The 22,402-nt window shown below is 41.9% G+C and overlaps 1 protein-coding gene across 1 annotated transcript in view; it reads left to right on the top strand.

Moving 5' to 3' along the window:
* The first annotated feature begins 3,084 nt into the window (after window positions 1-3,084).
* The window catches only part of PHLPP1 (PH domain and leucine rich repeat protein phosphatase 1), a 77,783-nt gene continuing 58,465 nt past the window's right edge, over window positions 3,085-22,402 (top strand). The window contains 3 exon segments of the mRNA XM_035891325.1: window positions 3,085-3,121; window positions 15,286-15,482; window positions 17,533-17,658. Coding sequence (XP_035747218.1) covers window positions 15,333-15,482; window positions 17,533-17,658 — 276 coding nt within the window. The 5' untranslated portion in view covers window positions 3,085-3,121; window positions 15,286-15,332.

Genomic DNA, 22,402 nt, shown 5'->3' with positions numbered 1-22,402 from the left:
AAGCTGGGGATAGAAGGTTGCATTTCAGTCCAGTATCTTAAGGCCTAGCATAGTGCTGTCAGATCATTTCCATGTTCCTCCACAAGCAAACTTTACTGTGGGAACACGAGAATTTCCTTTCCATGCGTTGAATCCTGTGTGGTGAAAACTTAATTCCACGTGTGGATTCAGGATGTCTTTTTGTATTAGCTTTAGAAGTTTTGGAAAAGAGCACCTTTGTGTTTGTTACTAAGTAGCTGCTTCTAGAAAAGAAAAAAATTAATCCCTGTACAATTTTTTTTTCAAAGGTGGTCTACTTTCCTACTTTAAAATGGCTAAGTTACATAATTTGGCTGTTTCAAATTGAGCTGATGAGACCAATATCTCTTTCAGTTTAGACTTTGAAGAAGAAAGTTTCTCAATTAAGAAGCAAAGAAGTTAATCCAAAGAAGCTATGTGATGATCAGCTAATGATCAGGTTCTAGTGGACTGATTTTTTTCAAAGGTAGTCAAAGGATTTTGAAACTACACAAAGTCCTTGGACTCCATGATTTAGTAAGACAAAACCTCAGCGACAGCTGCTAACTCATCCCCTCCTTGGAGCTGAAATCTCCAACTCAAAAGTTCGGACTAAGCCCCTCTTTTGGAGAAGGGCGGTTGGTTTTGCCTCGTAGCAAGTTCTCGTTGGCTTGCTGCGCGTGTTTCAGAGGGTTAGAATGGGCTAGCCAGCTTTCCTCAGAGGTGCATTACAAACTTGAACACCTTTTTTCCAAAGCTTGTGATGACAAGCCCTCAATTGATTATTTCAAATTTAGAAATCCGTCAAGCCTCCATGACTGATACAGCACTCTTAGTTCCTGGTTGAGCATTGGTCTGATGATGTGCTTTGTATCGTTTTTACCTTACATTTAAGGTAGCTTCAGGAAAATGATCTCTACCATGTTAAGTAACTGTGACCTTGGTTTACGTGGTAAGCCTTCCTAGCAGGACTTTGGTCTGCTCATTTCATCCCTGGGAAACCCAGGAACCGCTGCTGAAGTCAGCTTGTGGAGGCAGTGGTGAATTCTGCCCTGGAAGTAACAAAACCTGAAGCAAAAGAATAGCAAAAGCATTTCAAGGAGTGGGGGGGAAAAAAAAGTATTAACAAACAGTAACTAAAGGAAAAAAGATTTAATTCTCCATGAGAACAGAGGCCAAGAAACTTGCGGGAATGATTTTTGTTGAAATGCTAAGTTGCATAAATGTTTGAGTGCAGCTACTATGCTTGCTCAAAGCCTCTCTGTTTATGAACAGTCAAGACAACAGTACGCTTTTGTAGGAAAAAGACAAATAATTAAAGTAAATGTGAACCAAAATGTTTTTAAACACACCTCATGAGTTCTCACATTACATTAACAATTCTAATGACAAATAGTTCAGTGGAGCAGCAAGAAAAAGTACGTCTAAACAGCTTTTTATACTACGAGTTAGTATGCAACATGCAAATTGGATGAGGTAAATGACATAGTTCCTTTCCCTTAATTACATTCCAGGTCACTGGCTTACTTTGCTTCAAAAACCAGCGGGAGGCCACTACAAAAACTCAGATTTATGCGTAGGACTTGGAGCAAGACAAACCGGGGCAATCAGGGGAAACCTTTCAGTTCCCTGCCTTGGAGGGGCAGTTCTCCCCCTCATCCCTACTTCCCATGAGACCCCTGCAGGCGTTCCCCTGGTGTACGACTGTTCCTCAGCCTTCCTCTCCTCACCTGGGTTTGATAGCGAAACCGAAATACTGATGCCAGTGCCCCTTGAAGCTGAAAGCAGTTGTTGATGATCACAGTTGCCTTTTTTGTGTGTGTGTGTCCTCGAGCAGTTGGCTTCCCAAGCTCTTGGAGAGGTGCTTCTGCTGGTGGTAGCAGCACGGGTTCCCTGCTCAGTGCTCCAGCCAGAGAAAGCCTGATTTCGGGGCCTCATCCTTCTCCCCGCAGGCATGGCTGTGCACAAGGGCAGGCAGCCCTGTGTGACGATGGCCGTAGCAGTTCCCAGCTCGCTTATAACAGAGCACAGCTTCAGTTGTTTGGGCAGCGATCGCTGACTGAGCAGCTGTTCCCCATTTTCTTTGGGGAACTGGCATGGGGCGAGGGCAGGGGGGGAAGAGATTCAGCAAACTTGGCCTGTTGCCTAATGCCCTGAGCTGTGTTTACCAACACTAATTTAGGTCTGTTTCTTGCGTGAGCAGAGTAATGGACGGGCTCTGGGGACTTGGGCAAGTCCCCTGTATCCCGCCGAGCGCCTCCAGTTCCATCAGCCATCTCACAACAGGCTTAATTTAGGTTGCTGCTGCTAAAACAGTTGTGTCCCATACCTGTTCTTGCAGCGTCCCTTCCTGGAGCGCCATCTCCTCATGTACGCCTTCACACTCAGTGTGCCAGCCAGCGTCTGATGTTAAAGTGTTTTCTTCTCTTCCTGCTTGGTTTTGCTTAAGATTTAAGGGAAGCTCTTTTCAAGCATGGATCCTTCATTTTTAGGTTTGTGCGTATCCAGAATGTGGATGAATTATAGGAGACAATAAATCTGATTGCTTTCTTCATCTTTTTACTGTTTCTGGTAAAAACACTGCATTGAATAATTTTATGGTGTTTTAGCTTAAGTCTCATTCTCCTTTACATAGCTGAACGTGATCTGTCTGTCTAGAAATCTTCTACTAGTTAAAATACCTAGAAACTCGAGTCTCTATTATAAAGTCAGCTAACTTGGCAGTACCGTATATGAAACTTCCATTTAAAAAAAAAAACATCATTGATATGAATACTACTGATCTGAAGTGTAATGGAGTGATGTCGGTTTGGAGGTTGGCAGCGTTTGTCATTTTGTACCCAACATGCTTCCCTGGTGCAAAGCAAATAGTTCCGTTGTAATTAAAATTAATTATTATTAATTAATGATTTTGCTCCTAATAATAAATTTCACTGAACAAAGTTTTGTTACTGCAATATCGTAAATGATACGAAAGTGCTGACAATTCACAGAGGATTAAAAAACAGCTTGCAAGTATAATATATCCTTGACCTCTTCCTTCCCTTCCTTACTAGGGTGGAGATGGAGATATTTGGAACATAAAGAGATATCTTCAGGAGTCTCCGTTCTCCCTCAGAGGAGGGTGAGTGGGCAGAGGAATCAAAAAGATAGTATTTTGGGAAGGATTCTTTTAAAAAATCTATCCAAATGCTTTTAAAGCTTAATCCTGCGAATGTTTGTGAATGAGAGAGCATCACAAACGTTTCCTGTGGTTTTTTTCTTGACAGTGAAGCTTTGAACACATTTTAGAGATACCAGCTCTAGCAGCAATCTCTGAAGAATGGCTGTATGTTGCGGGCGTATTGCTGTGCCCAGTCACGCAGCAGGGCTCTGGGAAGGGGAGGCAAAGGAGGGGATTCCGATCCACCTTCCCTTGTTCCTCCTCGCTATTCGGTTTAGGAAAGTGGTCGGTGGGATAGCACAGGCGGGGGGTTCTGCCATTAGGGTACGTGGTGGTAAAGCTGGGGCCGTTCGCGTTCCTCGGCACGGCGGTGACTTGCGACATGGCTTTCAGAAAAGCAAATGTGATGGGATCCCATTCCCTGGTGAGGAGCCGGGTGCTTAAGGCAATTGGTCAGTTAGAGGGGGTGGATCGAAATGGAGAGCCTGCTCTAAATAAGATCTTGCATATTTTAGGTTTTTCCCCTGATTACAGGGTGGAGGGTTCAGTGCAGTTTTAATAAGATTAAGATGTGCTGAACTCTAGAATGATGTGCATTGGAGGGGAGTGGTTTTGGTTTTGCTGGGGGAGGTTTTTTGTTTGGTTTTACATGCTAGTACTGGACAGGATGGAGGGTGGAACAGTTTGAGTTGCTCTGCTTTTTTTGCAGTAAACAGTTTAAGTGCAACATCTCTATAGCCATAATATTTTTTTTCTGACGGTAGAGAAAGCATTCATTTCTGTGTCAGAAAAATGAAATACTATTATGGTCTGACCACGATCAATGTCCTTAAACAGACTTTCTTGTGCTGTGCATTATACTGAACACTGTCCAGCTGGACTGCTCTTCTCTCTTGGTATTGAGAGGTCTTGGATTGAAATGCCGGAAAGGAAGGTGCTCGACTTTCAGGATGGGGTCCTCAGATATGTGTAGGCACTTCAGGCTTTTCTGGGTGTTATCACTGAGAGGGAGAAGGCTTTGACAAGTAGCCCCAGCTTCAGGTTGATCCTACCAGTGTTGTACAAAGTACTCGTGATGAGTATTTACTGATCCCTTTCTAAAATTATCGTGAACCAGAGTTAAAGTGGTGCTCTGAATAATTTTCAAATTCCTGGGGTTGTTTTTAGCACACTCACTTTCCTGTCAAAGCTGAACTTGTTTTGATTTCTCCTAGATAACTTCCTGACTTAAAAGAGGCTGCAGGAGCTCTAAATCAGACTGTGTACTTGTAAAACTGGACCTTTGTGCAGGCTTTTTTCTCCTCTTGCTATGGGTGTGGAAATTTTCAACATTTTTCTTATAGGGATGTGTAGCATGAAACAAGAAACCTCAGAGTGTAGTCAGCCTTATGAGCTAGCACTTGTGATTCTGCTTTTGCAGACCCTTGGAGTGCTTTGGACAGAAAACTGATGGATTTGGGGATGACTCAGATGTGTGATAGTTGATTTAATTTAAAAAGGGAATGGAAAAAGCCAATCTCTTCTGGTTTTTTTCCTCTCCTTTGTAATAAAACCATATGACATGCACTCCTAGACAATTCCCATATGCTATCCAGTTACTTCTAGTCTCTGTGGTAGAAAAAAGAAGAAACGGTGTCAAACCCGATATCTGTGGGCATGTGATAAATCTTCTCTGCCTCTGTGTCCAAGGGTAGAAAGGCATTGGAAAAATGTTCCCTTTCATGTTTCTTCATGATACATATCTCTCACTCCCCGCTGTTTCCTTCTTCTCACTTTATAAAATCAGCTTTCCTTCCCTTGTCTTTTTTTTTTCCTCAGGAATGCGGTCTGAAGTACAGAGTTTTGGTACAAGTTGCCTTTTACTGCTACACATATTTTCCTGCGTTGGCATACAAGTTTTAATATATGTCAACATAATCCAACCTTTGTCATGTAAATTTAAAAAAAGCAAACTTGAATGACAGAAGTCGATTTAGAGGGAATCGGAGCGTACGTGTTGTTCAGCAACAGAACAAGGTTGTGGGCTATGCGCAGGCAGAAACAGGGATAGTGAAGCTTTCCAAGGGTAGCTGCTGATCCTGTCTCTCCTTTTCCATCATCTAGGCTGCTGTGCGATTCTTTGAAGCTGCTCTTGCTGATAAGAGAGAAGTGAAAAGCAGGGGGGTGTTAGGGGTGTTGTTAGGAACAGTCTCAAGCTTACGGAGTCATAGGAGAGAAGGGGGAAAGAGGCAAGCAGAGTGAGTCCTCCTGGCTTATTGCAGCTCTCACTTCAAGCGGAAGATGTACTCTGTGCCACTTACTAAACTCAGTGCTGCAAACCAAAAAGGCTCTTGCTTTGACTAGCTATTGGGACGGGGGGGGGAAGGTTTGTATAAAAATACTACAAAAATCATATGCATGCACAAATACCAGCTACCGTTATGTGGGGAAGGCAGCCAAGGTATAGATGCAAAATGTGTGAACTTGCTTACCTAGCAAGTTACGAGCAGAATGGCTGATATGATGGAGTAGGATTCATTTATAGGGGCACTGCCCAGCCAGAATTCCTTCCAGTCACAGCATGGAAATCTTGTATTAATGAAGCTGAATTTGAAATGTTTAAGACTAACAGATAATTCTCTCTGACTAAAGTGCTTGTGCTGTTTCTTCCGGGTTTTGTATTTTTCTGTCTTTGTGCAACTTGAAGCAGTCGCTCAATTTTTACCTACTAGTTCCTTTTTTTTATTAATTAGGTAATGCAGCTTTTGATTGCTGATGTTGACAATTCCAAATTCAGCATTCTGGCCTTCTTTTTACAATGCTAAACTTTGGAGGGACTGGAACAGACAGCATATACACCTTTAAGTATTTTTCATATCACAGTTATTTTGGATTTTTTAAACTGGACGTAATTGAGATGTGCTAGTAGTAGCCTTGCAATGCTGTACAGAATTGTTTTGACATAAGCCTATGACATTATCCTATGATAAAACTTGAGTGTAGATTTTGATCTATACAATAATGCTGGTACAGTAGTCTATTGTAGGAAGTGTCATACTTAAAATGCTTTACCTTCACAAGGATTTGGATTACCACATGATTTTAGATACGTTGTAGAATACCTGACTTGTTTCTTCTGATGAAAGAGCAAGGAGGAAATCATTGTACTTGGAACTTGAATACATTTAATGCACAAAACGGTTTAGTCATCTTGCAATTGGTGGAATTTTAGTCTAGAATGCATTGAAAGGTGGCATTTCTGTTGTATATGAAGTTCATATGAAACAGTCCTTGACCTAATGCACATATTTGTTCCTCTGTAGCTTTTTTTAAATGCTTGACTAGCCACATCTCCATCCTCAGGGCGAGGCAGGTAGGTGCAGGGGTGTGTGGGGGTTTGCCGAGCTTTTGCTGGTAAGGAGCACAGCTTTTCTATCTTTCTGTCGTAGTACTAAGACATACAGATGAACTTCTGCCAGGGGCTGTCATTGTTCCTTCTCAGAGGAGCGTGAATTTAGATAGTTATTTTGAGCTTACATTGCTGTGCTTCATGTTGAGCATCTAACACTGATAAAACCTGAAAGCTGCTGTTAACTTCAGTGGAGTCATCAGTGCAATTTTGCTCTTGAATTCCATCAAGACTTCAGCTTTGCCTAAAACTGTTGGGTAGCTCAGAGCTTTTGCCAATACAGCAATTCCTTTAGACAGGGTAAGTATCCTTGGGGATGCCAGGGATTTTACTGTGCTTGTGGCTTCATTGTGCATTGGGAGTATAACAAGTAGAATTCAATTTTGCATGACTTCACAAAAATAAATGTGCATTTCCAGCATTCTGTTCAGCTTTGCTTTATGGGGGCTGAGTAGGGGAGAAAGGGGAAAGATCAGTTGAGCTGTCATTGGGCTCCACCCTACAGAAGCTGAACATGCTCCTATGCAAGTTGTGGTACTACCAGCAAGTTTGTAAGGCTTAGCTTGTTGGCCCCCATCTGTTCAATTTTCACCTCTTTAATATCAGTGCATGCAATTGTAAAACTGTTGAGAAAGTTGGGTTTTCTGAGGCCATCTTAATAAGGGCTAATTCAAAATGTGCTGCTGAAGTATTCTTTTTAAGAAATGTAGACAAGGGCTGTGATCAGATACTGGCACAAATCCTCTCAGTATAAGACTAATTCCGTTTTAAACTTACTTTGAGCAAAAATACTTGGTAAAATATCTCGCTGAAGAACTTCTTCAGTAGCTTCCTTAAATGAATCCTAAGTTCAAGATGAGAAAGTTGTTTTAGGTAGTACTGCTTGGAAGCCTCTAGACCAATATTACAGCTTTTTACAACTTTGTTAAAGCACAGGAGGAAGATGACGGTTTTTTTCTTGATGATTCCTTCTTGGCATGTTTCAGTTATTTTTCCTTGCAGAGGTGGCATATGGTGCCTTCACAAAGGAGTTGGTATTGAGTTTTGCTGCTGAAGAGCAGGCGACTCTCTCCCCTTTATGAGCTTGCTTCAGAACAAAGTATTTGGACATAACAGGACGCAGCCTGCACCCCATTGTGCTTCTAATGCCAGCAGAACTTGGGACATCAAGGGTGCCTTGAGAGCCTCCTTGTTTTGCTGAAATAAACAAACCTGCCTGCACGGAACTTGCTTGAATTTCCTGCAGACAAGTGAGTCGGCCGGGAACACTGCCTCTACATCCCGATGAACTTCCACGGTGCTTGCTTGCATTTAATTGCAAGTAGTGTCCTGTTCACTGCTACGTATCCTACTTTAGCCTGTCGCCTTTATTAAGTCGTCCTAGCGTAGAAGTCGTGCCGGTGAACAATGACTCTGAACTGAACTCTGCTCGATCGCTGTTAGGTTTTTCTTCGAAAGCTTTTGGCTTACGCAGGTTGATACTTAAGTTTTTGACAGTAAAGCTGTGGTGGCCATCTTCCACTGATAAATACGTAACACTTGATAGAGATGCTTTTCCAAATAAAGGAATTTTTGTTAAATTTTGCCTATGGTATCTTCTTAAGTGTTGGTACCATGGTTTTAGGGCTCCTGCGTGGAGGTGGTGAGTCCTGTGGGAACAAGATATGGGCAATGATCAAGCGAACGAACATTGAACTCTGTCTCGGTGGGGGAAAAAAGAGAGGGATGTTTTCTGCATTATGAAATTCATACAAGTCTTTCCTCCAGTGAGGATTTAATGTAAGTGGAAGGCAGGATTATTGCTGTAAAACTAGTAACTATGTTTTATTGTGTCACATCATACAGCGATAATGCTTGTCTTTAAGGATGATCTTCCTGTAAAGTAGGAATATGTTTCACAAACACTAAAGGCTTGTCTGTCTTCTACTCTGCCAGTTTTGTCTCACAGTGAAGGCTTCTTTAAAGAAAAAGATGTTATCACAGTTCAGTGAAATCCAACATTTGTGGTCTGCTTTTGTTTCTCAGGTGAAAAGGTAACAAAGAGCTTGAACTGCTAATTCCTAAAAGAAGCTTAACCACTTCAGAGCTTCCCCCAGCCCCCATGTTAATACAGAGTGCAGCAAAATGAGGAGTATAATGAGTAAAGTCTCTGCTAATAGTTTCATGCCCGTAAGAACAGCACAATGGTGACTGAGTCCCTCTTCCACAGAGCAATACAGAATCAGTCAGCAGCCTCGTGTTGAATCTTAAGGGAATTTTTAAGAGTCTGAGTAGATTGGAGTGCAAAAATTCAACTGCTGTTTTTGGAATGGTTTGCCAGATGAAATTTTGCTATACATATACATGGTCTGTTACCTTTTGCAAAAGCGTCCTTGATCAGTTGCTGCTAGAGACTACAAGGTGAATCCTTGGTCTTAAATACAAACCCTGCTAATTCTGTGCCTTTTGTTCTTAAATTATGACAGTGTGGACCTTCAAAAGGAAAAATACTTCTAGTAAGCATGTAACTGTAAGTAGGCTTTCTTCATAAGTTTAAAAATGAGAGTAATACAATAGTTTCAGAGTTTTTACTTGTGCTTTTCTTCTTCCTTTGCTGCCCTCATTTTGGTTGTGGGTTTGTTTTTTTTTTTTTTTTAATCCAAGTTGCTGCTTTATTTTTATACATGTCATTGCGCTGGGCCTTGCCTGAAGTCATCACTGCTGTCCTTAGTTTGACAAGAATGCAAGGGGAAGCAGCCTTAAATGACTGAGAAGCTTCAAAAACATTGCAGGCGGTAGCTTCATCTGTATTTAATGAAAGGGTTAGGGCAAAAGCAGAAATCCACAGAATGATCTGGCAGTAAGGGTTCAGCACCAGCTATTGCCGCACAGTTTCCCAAAGGATGGGTAAGGACACTCAAGGGCTTTCAGTGTTTTGAGCTAATTGAAGCCTCTTTGCATCTGAGCCTCAATTTGCAGGTTTGCAGAGAAGGCGGGCATGAGGTATTCCCGATTTCAGTTCAGAGGGGTGGTGGGGACAGTGCTCCAGGTGTCAACTAAGAGGCTGCTGACCCAGCCCGGTCAGCTAGGAAATACTCCAACTTTCCTTAGTGGATTCAGACCGAAGTCTTCAAAACTGACTGGTGGGTTTTAGGTGTTCTTTTTCTCCAACACGTACAAGGCTTGATGTTCACGGAGTGTTAGCGTGTGAAATATTTCTGAAGCGGCTTGGCAAAAGCCGTGGGTGGGTTTAATTACATATCCTCTTCCAGCAGCAGCCACCGTGTTACAGCTCTGGCCCCGACCTGTCATTCCTCTGCTCTCCACGCCGAACTGCTCGCCGTGAGCTGTCCCTAAGGCCTCTCAGTCGAAAAGAGATGCAAGAAATTAAAGCAGCCTGTTTTGTCTGAAAGGGCTTAGGGACAGCTTACGAGGAGCAGATGATGCAGTAGGGTTGATGCAACGCTGGCCTCGGGCCAGGGGCCCAACAGCGTGCAGATGAGGACGGTGACCTCTGTAGCTGGCCCAGCTGTAGCCGGAAAAGGACATCCCTAAATTGGGCACTCGGAGTCATTCAGTCACTTCTGAAAAGTCTCAAAACTTAGACATTATTCCTACTGAATAACTAAGCCGCTCTTACCGCTGGTGAATACCCGAGGCAGCTCCGGGTGGGCAGTCTCTCCAGCTGGCCGGGCTGGCTGTGCCGTGCAGGTCTTGGAGAATTTTTAGTTTTCATTCCGTCAGACCAATATTAGTAATAAAAATAAGACCCGCTGCACAAAAGTGAGTGCGTTTCTTATGTCAACACTTTTCCCTGCTCTTATTTTGGTAATGTCTTAAATCATTCTTTAGAGGCAGACTTTATTGGCTGTACTCTTCAAACGGGGGAATAATAAGTACTTGCAACTTAATCAGCCGTATAGCTGCAGAGAGGTTTTTTTCTGAGTACTTTTATGTCCCATAATGAGCTGGTATTTTATAACTTCTGATGGTAATGTATTCCATATGCATTCCATCGCTGGGATAAAGAGCTTTACTCTAGAATCCAAAGCAAGTGGCTGTGGGTATTTATTTAATAAGGTTTGAAGTCTTTGTGCTAGGCGGGATGTCAGTATGTCGCGTATCCGGAGCTTCCTCGGGCTGCTCGTGGTGAGGTCTTAGTTCTTCAACATCATGGAAAGATCGCTGGTGTCCCACCCCATGCTTCCTGTGAAGTAGGGTGGGTTCCTGGTTCCAACAACAGTCCCACCATTTCAGTCAAATTCCCTGCTTTTCTCTGTCCTTGTTCTAAATACCATTACTTTCCCTCCAGGACTGGGGACAAGCTGAAACCGAGAGGAATTCAACCATGAATGTCAAGATAGCCAAATGAGTGGTCTGCTCATAATTCCTTGAGGCATCTCCTCTAATGCTTCGTGCAGAACAAAAGTCCTGTTGTAGGGGTGCTTAGGAGTTGCTGTAGTCTTGGACTCCTGACAGGAATGAAAAATAATCTTTTTATGGTTTCTTGCTAAAATACTCAAACTGCTCTGGTTGGGCTTAGCATTTGAAAAACATTTTCTGCTATGCGACTCTTCTAGATGTTCTGGCATATTTGCCCCCGCTCTGATTGAGGAAACAATAATTACAAGTTTTTGGCAGGATTCAAATTTGTGTTTCAAGTCACAAAGGATCATCGTTACCGTTTTATCTGCACAACTGTCGGCTTTAGTATAATATCACAGGCCCCTGTGCAAACTCATCCGTTCCCTCTGGGTATAGTTAAAACTGAAGAAAAATCTGAATGTGCATCTTGTGCTGCCTTCTGAACCTCAAACGGGAGGTCTGTGAGACAAATGGAGGAAGGTAATTTCACAACTGCTGAATATGGTGCTTTCACTGGCACTGGTAGGTTACCTCAAAACCAGCTGATTTTTGGTGGTGATGCTATGGTTATGCTGTAATTTGTGGTCTTTGATCCTTAGCCTACAGGCATTCTGGTGAAGTCCAAAATACCCTATCCCTCCTGTAAACTTGGGAGAAAAAGTAATTTGCCTTCTCATTTTATTATTTTCCAGGCCATAGAAAAGGCAGGTAGGCTTCTGAGCACTTCCCTTGTCCTCTGCCCCCCAGCGAGTTGGGGATGAGCTCTCTGGCAGGCGCTGCGCCGCAGGGCCGTGTGAGGCTCTGCTACCTGCTGCTTTCCTCCCTGGAGCAAAGAGCAGCCAGCGCTGAGACATTTGAACTTTTCTTGCTTTTGCACTCTCCTGGCATCAAATACCTGAGCTCTTTCAAAGCTGCAGTTTTGGTCCAAGTTTATTTTTCAGTAGGCCGGGCTGCTTCTTGTCAAACAGCTTTTGCGCATGGTTACCTGCAAAACTTATGTGAGTTTAGGGATCTGGTTCCACAACTGGTTGGTATGTCCTTGAATAGCCTCTACTTAAAATCAAAATAAGCCAGCAGCATTTGACTTTTTTGTTTTCGCCGTTTGCATGATAATAGAACACTGTGATACTATCAAATCTCAATGATTACAAACCTTTAGCAGGAAGAGGACTGGATGATATGTGAGCAGATTGCGTCTCGGGTGACAACGTGTGATCCAATATTAAGCATGGTTTTTTCAAGTTAGAGAATCATAAACTTGTGGAAGAGCCCAGGTTGGAAGGGACCTTGAAAGCTCATCTGGCCCAACCAGATGGTTGGCTGCGTGGTGAAGTAGGCAAGAACAGGAAGAGAGAAACCATTTGCTTTAAAGAAATAGTCCCAGTGTTTTATTTCTGTATTTACTTATCGGGAATCTTCTAGCTTTTACATAGCAAGGGCAGTACTTGCTGGGAAGAAGCACCTTAAATTCTTAGAGTCTGAAGGGGCAGTTTTTCATCTATACATAAAAATTCAATTTTTATATACATATATCTATGTATGTGTCTGTAGGAATAAATGAAGATTCTTACTCTGGTAATTTTCCCATCAAATCCAAAGTTTGAGAGAAATTACAGTTCATACCTAGCATTATAATTCTAGTGATAGCTCTGTTCTGTTTTTTCTAGTTAAACATATACTGATGATACTAATTGTTACTGTGACTCGCGACTTAAGCCTCTGAATTTATATGAAATTTGAAAAGCTGCCTTTTAAGAGACTTCTGAGTAGTTTTACGGGTTCAGCTGTGCCTAACTTCATGTAGCTAGTCCAAGAGAGCCTGGACCTAGGAAGCGGGTTTCTCAGGCTTCTGATTTTATTTTTCCTGTAACTTTTCTGAAGTCTAGTTTTTCAACACCCGTTGTGAAGTGCGGGCACCCAGCGTGGTAGTTGTTTTACCACTAGACTAGGCAAGGTAATGTTACTTCTGTATTGCTCCCAAATGCTGTCGTGTTTCCTGCCAAGCCTCTTGGCTGCAGCACTGTAGCAGGAGCTCGTCCTCTTTCTTATCCACCATAATCCCGAAGAACTTCTGAGATTTGGTGTTTTCCAGGACACAAGTCTACCCGCATTAAGTGTGAATTATGCCCTTTGTTCCTGGATGGGTAAAGTTGCATTCAGCTATATTGAAATGCTAAATGAGCTTGGCTTCCCAAGGGACTGAGGTTGTGCTTTGCAATGCTAAGGGGTTCAATCAGCAGTGGGTTGTGCTTTTCCAGTGAAGTTAGAGAGCATACAGCCAGAAACAGGCCCTGGAAGATGACCGCAAAAAAGTCATTTTTGAGGTGAAACCGCCCGTGCCCCTGACAACTATTCTTTATACAATCATACCATTAATATTTACCGGGCACTTTTTACTCCATTACAGAGGTTTTATTGCTTCTGTGTGTGGTTAATTCTATAATCAGTGCTTTGCAGCATGGAGTCCATCATTCTGCACAAGCGGGGTGAATTATCAGTTACTTTAGCAACCACATTTTTCATATTCCAATTGTAAAGTTTGATTCAGCTTTTGTGTTTAATTAAGGCTGAGTTGCTCTGTTTTGCTCACTTGTATTCCCTGCCAGTCTCTGTAGCTTTGCATAGAATGAATGTTCCCTGTTCCCCTCTGTTCTGTTGTGCAAAGTGTTTATCCACAGCTTCTGTTGTTGGATCTGAATTTGCTTGGCAGTGAAATTACTGCTTTCTTGGGGCACCTATTTTTGTATTAGATGCCGATAGCCTGTGGCATTAAAGTTTCAGTCTTGTAGCTTCAAGCAGCAGTGATGTTCCTGCAGATCCAAACTGGCAGACATCGGTAGCCTAAACGATGGTGTTTATTAGAGCAGAGCAAGGCTTGAGGGTAACCATGCCAAGCCTTGGCTCATTAAACGAGCAGGAAGATTCAGGAAGGCTGCTTTTAAAGATAAGGGCAAGAATTGGCTCAGGGTAGGCGGGGGTGAGAGAACAGCAGTGGGTAGGCCATGTGGTAGGTGTCTCCTATCTTCCCATAGATAATTTGAAGGCAAGAGCAGACTCATTGAGACAAATGAGCTGTCATACAAGCAGGAGTAATAGCAAGTTGGAGTAATAGTGTGCAGCGCTTGTCACTGCTGCGGCTTAATTGGCACTGGTCTGAAATGCTGGGGGGTAGACAGGATCAACCCTCTGCTTTTCTGGAGTCCTAACTAGTTATTAATTCATTGATTTTTTTTTTTTTTTTTAAAGAATTTTGGTAAAGATTAGGAAAATGAGTGATTTACCTTTTATCATGATAGGGAAGCTACTTGGAATTAACGTAGCCTTTGGTTTGTTTATCCAGGGGAGCTCTCGTCCAAAGTTTTGCCAACACTGGTATTCTTTGAGAAATTTCCACTGGTTTAACTTGAACGTGATTACCTCTTGTCTCTGCAGAAGACTTAGTATGTTTGGATGACTCGGCTCTGGGCTGGGATGTTTAAGGTTTGAGAGGGTAACTTGATGTGGATAAATAGTTCAGATTAGAATAAGCAAATTGTGCTTCTTCCCATTTATCTCCTAAAAAACGTGGTCCTGTAAGAGCAGAAATGAGAGATGCTTATCTTTGTGTTGCCATTGTTAATGATGGTTTCTATAGAGTGAAATCTTATTAGTAGATTACATTAGTAGAGTCTGAACCATTTAAAGTCATTTAACAGATTTGGTCTAATTGGTAGTCTTGCCGATAATCTGAACTATTATAAATAGCAAATTCATTGCAATAAACATAAAAAAAACTCTTTCCAAAGCTCTACTCAGACTGAAGCAGGGTCATAGAGGGGGTTTCGTCTAGGTTGCATCTGCTTACGTTGTGGCTGAGCATACTACCTCTGCTGTGGGGTTTGGAGCGAACAGGGTGGGCTGGAGAGAGTAGGAACTGTATTCTTTGGGAAGCTATTGAAGCTATTCAACCGTGACCTTAAGGGTGCCGAGAAAAGACATGGAAGCCCAAAGGTGTGGGTCAGCATGCAGTACATCACCCCCTTTTTGCAGTTACCAGTCAATGTGAACTCAACTGTAACCAATTAATTAGTTGAGGATGAACATTCGATTTCCAGGTCCCATAGAGAAGACTGGTTCGTTAATTGGCACTTCTGTGACTACTGCAGATTATTTCATGTACTGCAAGACTGTGGTCTGCTCTCCATGATACCAACCTGTTATACACTTCTGCCCATGAAAGAAGCCTGTGCTGAAGCTGGTACTAAATTACCTGCTTGCATGGTTTTGAGGCTGTGTTTCATTATTTGTGCTGCGGTCTGTAGCTTGAAAACTTGCTGATAAAGTCTCAGGATGGCTTGGGTGAAAGAGGCAAAGATCTTCCGTGATTAAGTGGATGCTTTTGTTTCTATTTCAGGAAAGCCCCACAGCATTGGCAGCTCCGAACGGATTCAGCTCTCAGGAATGTACAATGTTCGAAAAGGGAAAATACATTTGCCAGTCAACAGATGGACAAGACGCCAAGCTATCCTTTGTGGAACATGCCTAATTGTCTCATCAGTAAAAGAAAGCCAGACTGGAAAGATGCATGTCCTCCCTTTAATTGGCGGAAAAGTAAGATATTTTATTTTATGTATGTGCTTGCTTAACCCCCATCTCTTTATGCAGAGAAGATTGCATTCAATTACAATTATTCTTAGCCCCTCAAAAGCTTGTTTCTGTAAGTGGGGTTGTCAAAGTATCTAAATAACTTTTGATTATGGTCAGTCGTATATAACAAAATACAATGTTTGGATTAAGATGCTGAAGAAAAGCAAGGGAAACACATTCAGTTTCCTTTTAATGTGTGCAGTGTGAAATGTTTTATATGTGTAATAGTACACATCCAAAGGATACACGCACCTGTATCATGTATGGTCTGTACCATGCCTCTTCATCCAGTTTTTATCCATGCTGGGTTACTCTGAGATCTGAAAATTAACTAATAAGGTCATGGGCTTATTTTCAACATTGGGGTTTTTCTGAGTGTTCAGCATTGTGTGAGTAGTGGTCTAACACAAGCTCACAGCAACAAACATTTTTACTTGTGAAAAGCTGAAATTGGACTTTTTTCCGATTGATTACATCTGAAACACTGGAGGTCCAGTCTGAACACAAGGAAAATTTTTTTTCACTCTGAGGGTGGCTGAGCACTGGCACAGGATGCCCAGAGAGGTTGTGGCGTCTCCTTCCTTGGAGATATTCAAAAGCCGTCTGGACACTGTCCTGGTCAAACAGCTGTAGGTGGCTCTGCTTGAGCAGTGGGGTTGGAGCAGATGACCTCCAGAGGTCCCTTCCAACCTCAACCATTCTGTGATTCTCGGAAACTTTAGTGGAGACAGTAAGATTACAACATTACTGTTTCAGCCTAAACAGTGTTTCAGAACACTATTATGGGCTTGATTAGCTAACGTAAAGGGAAGAGAATCATTAGCCTGAGGATGAATTTACACTTAGAAGTAATGCTCTTTTACCTTGCATACTGATAAGTTCGATGCTTAAGAGTCATTGGGAGAGAAACAAGCTTCACAATATTATATATGCAGACTAAAGTTGATTCATTAATATTCTATACTAGCAAATGTAGAAAGTAGTCCCTTCTTCCAGGAGCTTTTTTTCCTATCTCCTTTCATGATTCTTCACATGATTCTTCAACTCTTCCCTGGAGGTGCTGAAGTAGAGACATTTTCCTCTTTCAGTAGCAGTGGGTGAACTCTGACAGTGAATTGTATTCCTGGCTGTAGCACACTGGAGAGGACAGGGTTCAGGTCCCCATCAGCCTTGTCTTTGAGATGAAAAAGATTTTTTCTTTTTCTTTTTTTTTTTTTTTTTTTAAATTTTAAAAAGGTAAGAGATTGTGTACCTTTTTTTAAATTGCATGGAATTTCTAAGTTGTTTTTGCACAGAAATGCCTTGTGTAATGTAAAACATGCCGACTGTGTTAAGCAGAAAGCTGACAACAAATTTTAAAAGAAAAGGAGAACCAAGCTGAGAAAAATGTACTAAGGGCTTCTGCTGACAAAGCTTGGGAGGAGGATGCTTGGCACAGAAATAAGTGTTTTTTAAATTATAGCTCAAAAAATATTCTTCCTCAACCCCATAAATACTCTGCACTTCCTGGTTTGCAAAGGCTTTCCAGAATGCCATGCTGAGACATTGAGACCATAAGTTGTGTGGGACTTCTCGTGTATGGTAGCAGAATGATGTATTCTGGGTGTTTTTTAGCAAGTTGAGAAATGCCAAAGTATTTAATTGGGCTGTAAGAGAAGCATTTTGTTAAGCCTGTTTTTAATAACCAGGAATATAAATTGTACTTCTTTAGGCTGTATAAAGACAGCCTTAAATGTGTTTCACTGGGAAACCTTTTATGGTGCTCAGCCTTTCTTAAGATGTTGACATTCTTGGTGTTTTTCTCCTTTGGTTCCTTCCTTCTTCTGTTCTCATTCCTTGCTCGTGTAGATTTCATGAATATTTGACAGCCAAGATCCAGCTTGAGTGCTGGAAGAGGGTTAGTCCAACTCTACTTGAAGAGCTCCTCCTGGGCACACTTTAACTTTGCCCTGGGGAGCTCTGCAAAAGAGGCTTTTGACTCTTGTTCACTCATGGTTTTGTGTCTCTACTGTAGGTGGAAGAAGTGAAAAAGCACCAGCACTGTTTAGCATTTAGCTCCTCTGGACCTCAGAGCCAGACCTACTACATTTGTTTTGATAACTTCACTGAATATTTGCGATGGCTTCGGCAAGCATCAAAGGTGAGAAGAGCGCTAATTCCTGCCTGAATGGGAGGTTTGTAGTGGTTTCCCCCAGGTCTGTGTTCTCCGTGCAGTGATACAGTCATTCTGGGTTTGTTGTCATGAACTACTGCTGCTGCTGTTAGTGTTGCGCAAAAAAATCCTCAATTTGGGAGCTCTTGGTAACAGGCAATAGGCAGGTGAATTTTTCTGTGTTTATACTGAGACTTCTTCCTGCCATGGTTGTGTAAGCAAGGTGCTGTGCCGGACTTTCTCCCTTTTCTCTTTATGATCCAGCTGGATGTATGGAGTGAGATCATTAGAACAAAAAGGATGACAAATATAACTCAAAATTTCAGTTCGAAAAGCTTTATTTCAGTGTTAGTTAAACCTAAAATAGTGTCAGATTTTTTAAATTTGTTCCTTACACAGAGCTTAAATTGCTTCAATTAAGGAATTTTTTTCTTGCTTGGAAATGTTGTCGAGTCTTTCTTCAGTTTTATAACTATTTGATTTTGTGTTTTTTTAATGAGCAATCATTTTATGTCAGTAAAAAAAAAATACTAACTCTAAAGCTTTTGTAAACTAAATTTTATACTGTGCTTAGAGCACAATTTATTATGGGAGTTTAGGTCCTGCATTATTTCATCTGACTCTTCAGTTCCACCTTGTGTTGTTGAAAGGTTGTTTTTGTAATTACCTGTTTTATCTCTTTATCCCTGCCACTTTTTTGATAAATCCTCTCTAAAGTAATTTATGTATCTTGAATCACTGGAGGGTTTTTTTTATTTTTAACACGCAAGTTCTTTTGCTGTGCTGTCAGCACTCTCTCTTTGGTTTCCTAGTTGGTCTTAAACCACCCATGAGTTTTATACTTCATTGAGCTGTCTGTGCATGCTCTTCGCTATGTTAGAGCAACTCGGTTTTATGTAGTATTATTGAGAGATATTTATGGCACACACTAGATCTGTCTTTTTAGATTCCAATAAGGTATTATGCAGCCTAGTGCCAGTGGTACAGCCTGGGTTGTGGGCTTTTTTAAGAGGTTTGATTATTATGTCAAACTTTCTTTGAGCAGTAATTACTGCACCTCCCAACACATGCATCATTTAAAATGTCCTTTAGGGTTTTTTCTAGTAAGTTTAAAAATTATTTTTAAAGATGCTGTTCTGGTATCCCTGCTCCAGGTCTCTTAAGCCTCAAGGTAAAAATCCCCAAGGCATGTTTCATGAGACGGTGAGTCAGGGTCCGTCAGGTTTTTGAGTTCTTGCCGCTTTGTGGCTCTCTCTGGGAGAGTAGTGCCCTTTCATCTCCAGAAGCTTTGACATCAGATAAATGAAAGGCAAATCTAATGAGTGAGAAAAACAGTGGAAAACAATGAACTTCAGAAGTAGAGATAAATGGCCAGAAAGCCCCTCTGAATTCCTGGCAGCATAAGCTTGTTCTGTGCCATGCTGTGCTTCTCTCTTTCTCTCTGGTTCACCCAAATGACTAACAGCGTTGGGACGATAGCCAGCATGAGAACATACCCCCATGCACTCATGATATCCTCCCATTTTTCTTATGTAAGAGTAGAAAGAAAATACAAAGTCTCAAGTGTCTTTTCAGACTGTCAGAACTGAGGAATCTCACTATGCTATGCTTTTCGTCGGTAAAACGTGCTTTGAGGAAAAAGAAGAAAAACCTGATGCTTCGTTTTCCCTAACCCCCCAGGCCCAAAACCAGAGGCTCAGCATTCTGGATGTGTGGATTTGGAAATAGTACTTTACTACTTTCAGTTGCTTTTTTTAATGTTTGGGTTTTCTATCCCTAGACTGAAAAACAGAGACAAGCATGATTGTATGCAAGGCAGTCGTGTGGGAAGTACTGTGCAAGTAACACTGTTTCTGAAGAACAGAAACAGAGGAACTAGTAATGCTGCAAAAGAAAACTCAAATTTCCTCCAGCTGATGCTGTTCCGTCTCCAAGTGCCTAATTGTAAGGTGCATTGTCCCCAATTTACATGTACAAATAAATGAGAGAAAGTTTCGGCTCTGTAGTTCAGGCAAGCTAGCGTTCTCACGCAGGAAAAAAACCCCATGTTTATATGAGGTACTCTGCCTCAGGTGTTTGGCAGCTACTCAAGTTCAAAGAAATTGAAATATTCTTGCTAACCAAGAAAATACCGTGTAAAGTATTGCATGTCTAAAGGCAAGAAAATTTAGGAGGGAGATGTTATGGCTCTCTAACTCTGAGTTTCTAGTTGCTTGTTACGGGCTATGTGACATGATCCTTACAGATTCTTCTTTATTCGTGTTGGTGTATATAGTACTTGCACTTTATTATTATGAACAATATTTAAGACTATATTTTAAATATAGATGTTATTTAATGGCGTTTCTTTTGAAACTGACATTGGTGTTAACTTACCTTGGGTGGTAGTTTGCCTGCAGTCCTCCATGTTGCTGATGTGTGCTGCTGGAAACTGAGGCTTCTGATACAAGTGTAAGGAAAGCTTTAATTATAAATCTTAATGCAGAAGGAGATCCCTGGTAAAATATTTCATTAAAATTGCTCAATTCAGTTTTTAACTATGAAAAACATTTTCATGTCTGTCTTCTGTATACTTCAAAAGAGCTAGAAGATGATGTTATTTTAACTTTTAAATAACAAGCTTAATCTTGAAAGGAGACTTTGCAAAGAATGCTTGCTCTGCAGTCTTTCTCCCCACACAATATTGGCAATGTTGACTTTCTAGTTGTGTTCCAGAATGAGACAAATCCTAACGCATCACTCCTGCAATAAATATATGTATGCTAGAGAAGTCTTGAATTCATTTTTGCAGAGACTTGGGCTCAATTTAATTAAAGATGAGCATCGCTCCTGTATAATCTGATTCATTCTAACAGTGAAATCTGTCTTAACCAAGACAGCTCTCTTGCTCTGCCCCAGTAAATTTTTGGAAGGGGTTTATGAATATGTGTTAGGATTGGTTTTCCTTGCACGTGTGTGTCCTGAGGTGAACAGAACTGCTGGTTTTGGGACTGACTGGAATTATTGCACAAATACTGCCCTAAATATCGAACTTCGTGACATACTTACTCCAAATAGGTCACTTAGATATGCTGATTTAGCCTCAAACAGAATATTTTTACAAGCTGGAGATGTGGCTTGTTCGTTAATATTGATAGTTCTATACCACAGCGCATTTCTTTCCTTTTACTTTCCAAATACTCGAGTCCTAATTAAGGAAGCTCAAAAGGAAAACAACAACAAATTTGGTCCTTTGTGATCTAATATGTTCGTTCTGTTGCCAAATGTTGAAAAATAAGCTTATGCAACTGGGAGGGGGAGTGGAGGGGAAAGAAAGGGACATCTTCATCTCTTTAAGGAATTTTCTCTGCATAAAGTTGGCATGATGGTTCTGGAACCTGCACAATTACTTGCAGAGCGATTCTGATCTGCCACTGTTTACTACTTGAATGTCAAATGCAGAAGGACGGGCAAAGAATGTGCGGTTAACAGTGATGAGGGCTTTCCTCGTTTGCCACTTCCAAAACCCAAAGAGCTACAGCTTTAATGTAGCAGGAGAGAGAGAGGTTTTATGTATAAGGTGTTATGGAGTGGTGGAATTTGCTGTCGTGAGGCTTCTGTTTAGGGTGTGGTGGTGAGCTCCTGCTGTTTGACACTTCTAACAGCTAAATTTAGTTTAACATTTTTCGACACGTGAAGTTGCTGTGTAAGTGTTGACTATGAACCCACTCATGATGTGGGTGGTTTGGCCGGAGTAAAAAGGGTTATCGGTCCTCCCCGTTCCTGTGCATGCAATTAAAACGGGGCGTCAACGTCTCCCTCAGAAAATCAGTACTGCAGAGCTTAAGCAGGGATGCAGTACAGAATTTTTGTATTCTTGGAAATAGCGTGCATCGTTGGGCATGCCAGGACGGGTTATCTGACCCTGCAGAACTTCTCCCCTCCTGGCTTCAGAAGAGCAGGAAATGTGTCGACAGCTTCATGCCACAATTGTTTCCTGCTCTACTGCTCGGTTCAGCCGGGCAGGTAGAGGAAGAGGAGGCGGTGAGAGACGCCAGGGCCGTATAAATAATGCACGGCCGCCTCACGTCAGCTGCCTCTGCGTGGCCGTGCCATACATGTAGGTGGTGCGGACACACAGCCGCTCCCCAGGATGAGATGCCCAGCTGCGGTTGTAACGAGAGCGTGTTTGGTGCAGAATTAGCTGTTGTGTGGGGCCGAGGTGCCAGGGTGCATTTGCACCTCTACACAAAAAAACCCACCTCCTGTTTAAAATTCTAGGAATATCCCCAAAGAGGTCCTTCATTTAGGAATTATCAAACTTAGAGTTTTCTTCTGCGTGCCCTTGTATTTTCCCTTCACAGTTACAATCACCTCTGTCTTCAAGTCAGCAGTGGAAATGCATGTGGTGTTCCCGACGACCCCAGCGTCCTGTGGAAAAGGAGAGACTGGATTATGATGTTGCTGTACATTTGGGGGGGGTTGGCCCTGGCTGGACAGCAGGTGCCCACCAAAGCTGCTCTGTCGCTCCCCTCCTCAGCAGAACAGGGAGAGAAAATGTAACGAAAGGCTCGTGGGTCGAGGTAAGGACAGGGAGAGATCACTCCAGCAATTACTGTCACAGGCAAAACAGGCTCGACTTAGGGAAATGAATTTATTTTATTGCCAATCAAATCAGAGTAGGATAATGAGAAATAAATCTTAAAAACACCTTCCCTCCACCCCTCCCTTCTTCCCAGGCTCAACTTCACTC

This window comes from Egretta garzetta, unplaced genomic scaffold, assembly GCF_000687185.1.
Source record: "Egretta garzetta isolate BGI_Z169 unplaced genomic scaffold, ASM68718v1 scaffold463, whole genome shotgun sequence".
Taxonomy (NCBI): domain Eukaryota; kingdom Metazoa; phylum Chordata; class Aves; order Pelecaniformes; family Ardeidae; genus Egretta; species Egretta garzetta.
The sequence above is the reverse complement of the archived record's forward strand: the minus strand, read 5'-3'. Positions and strand labels throughout refer to the sequence as shown.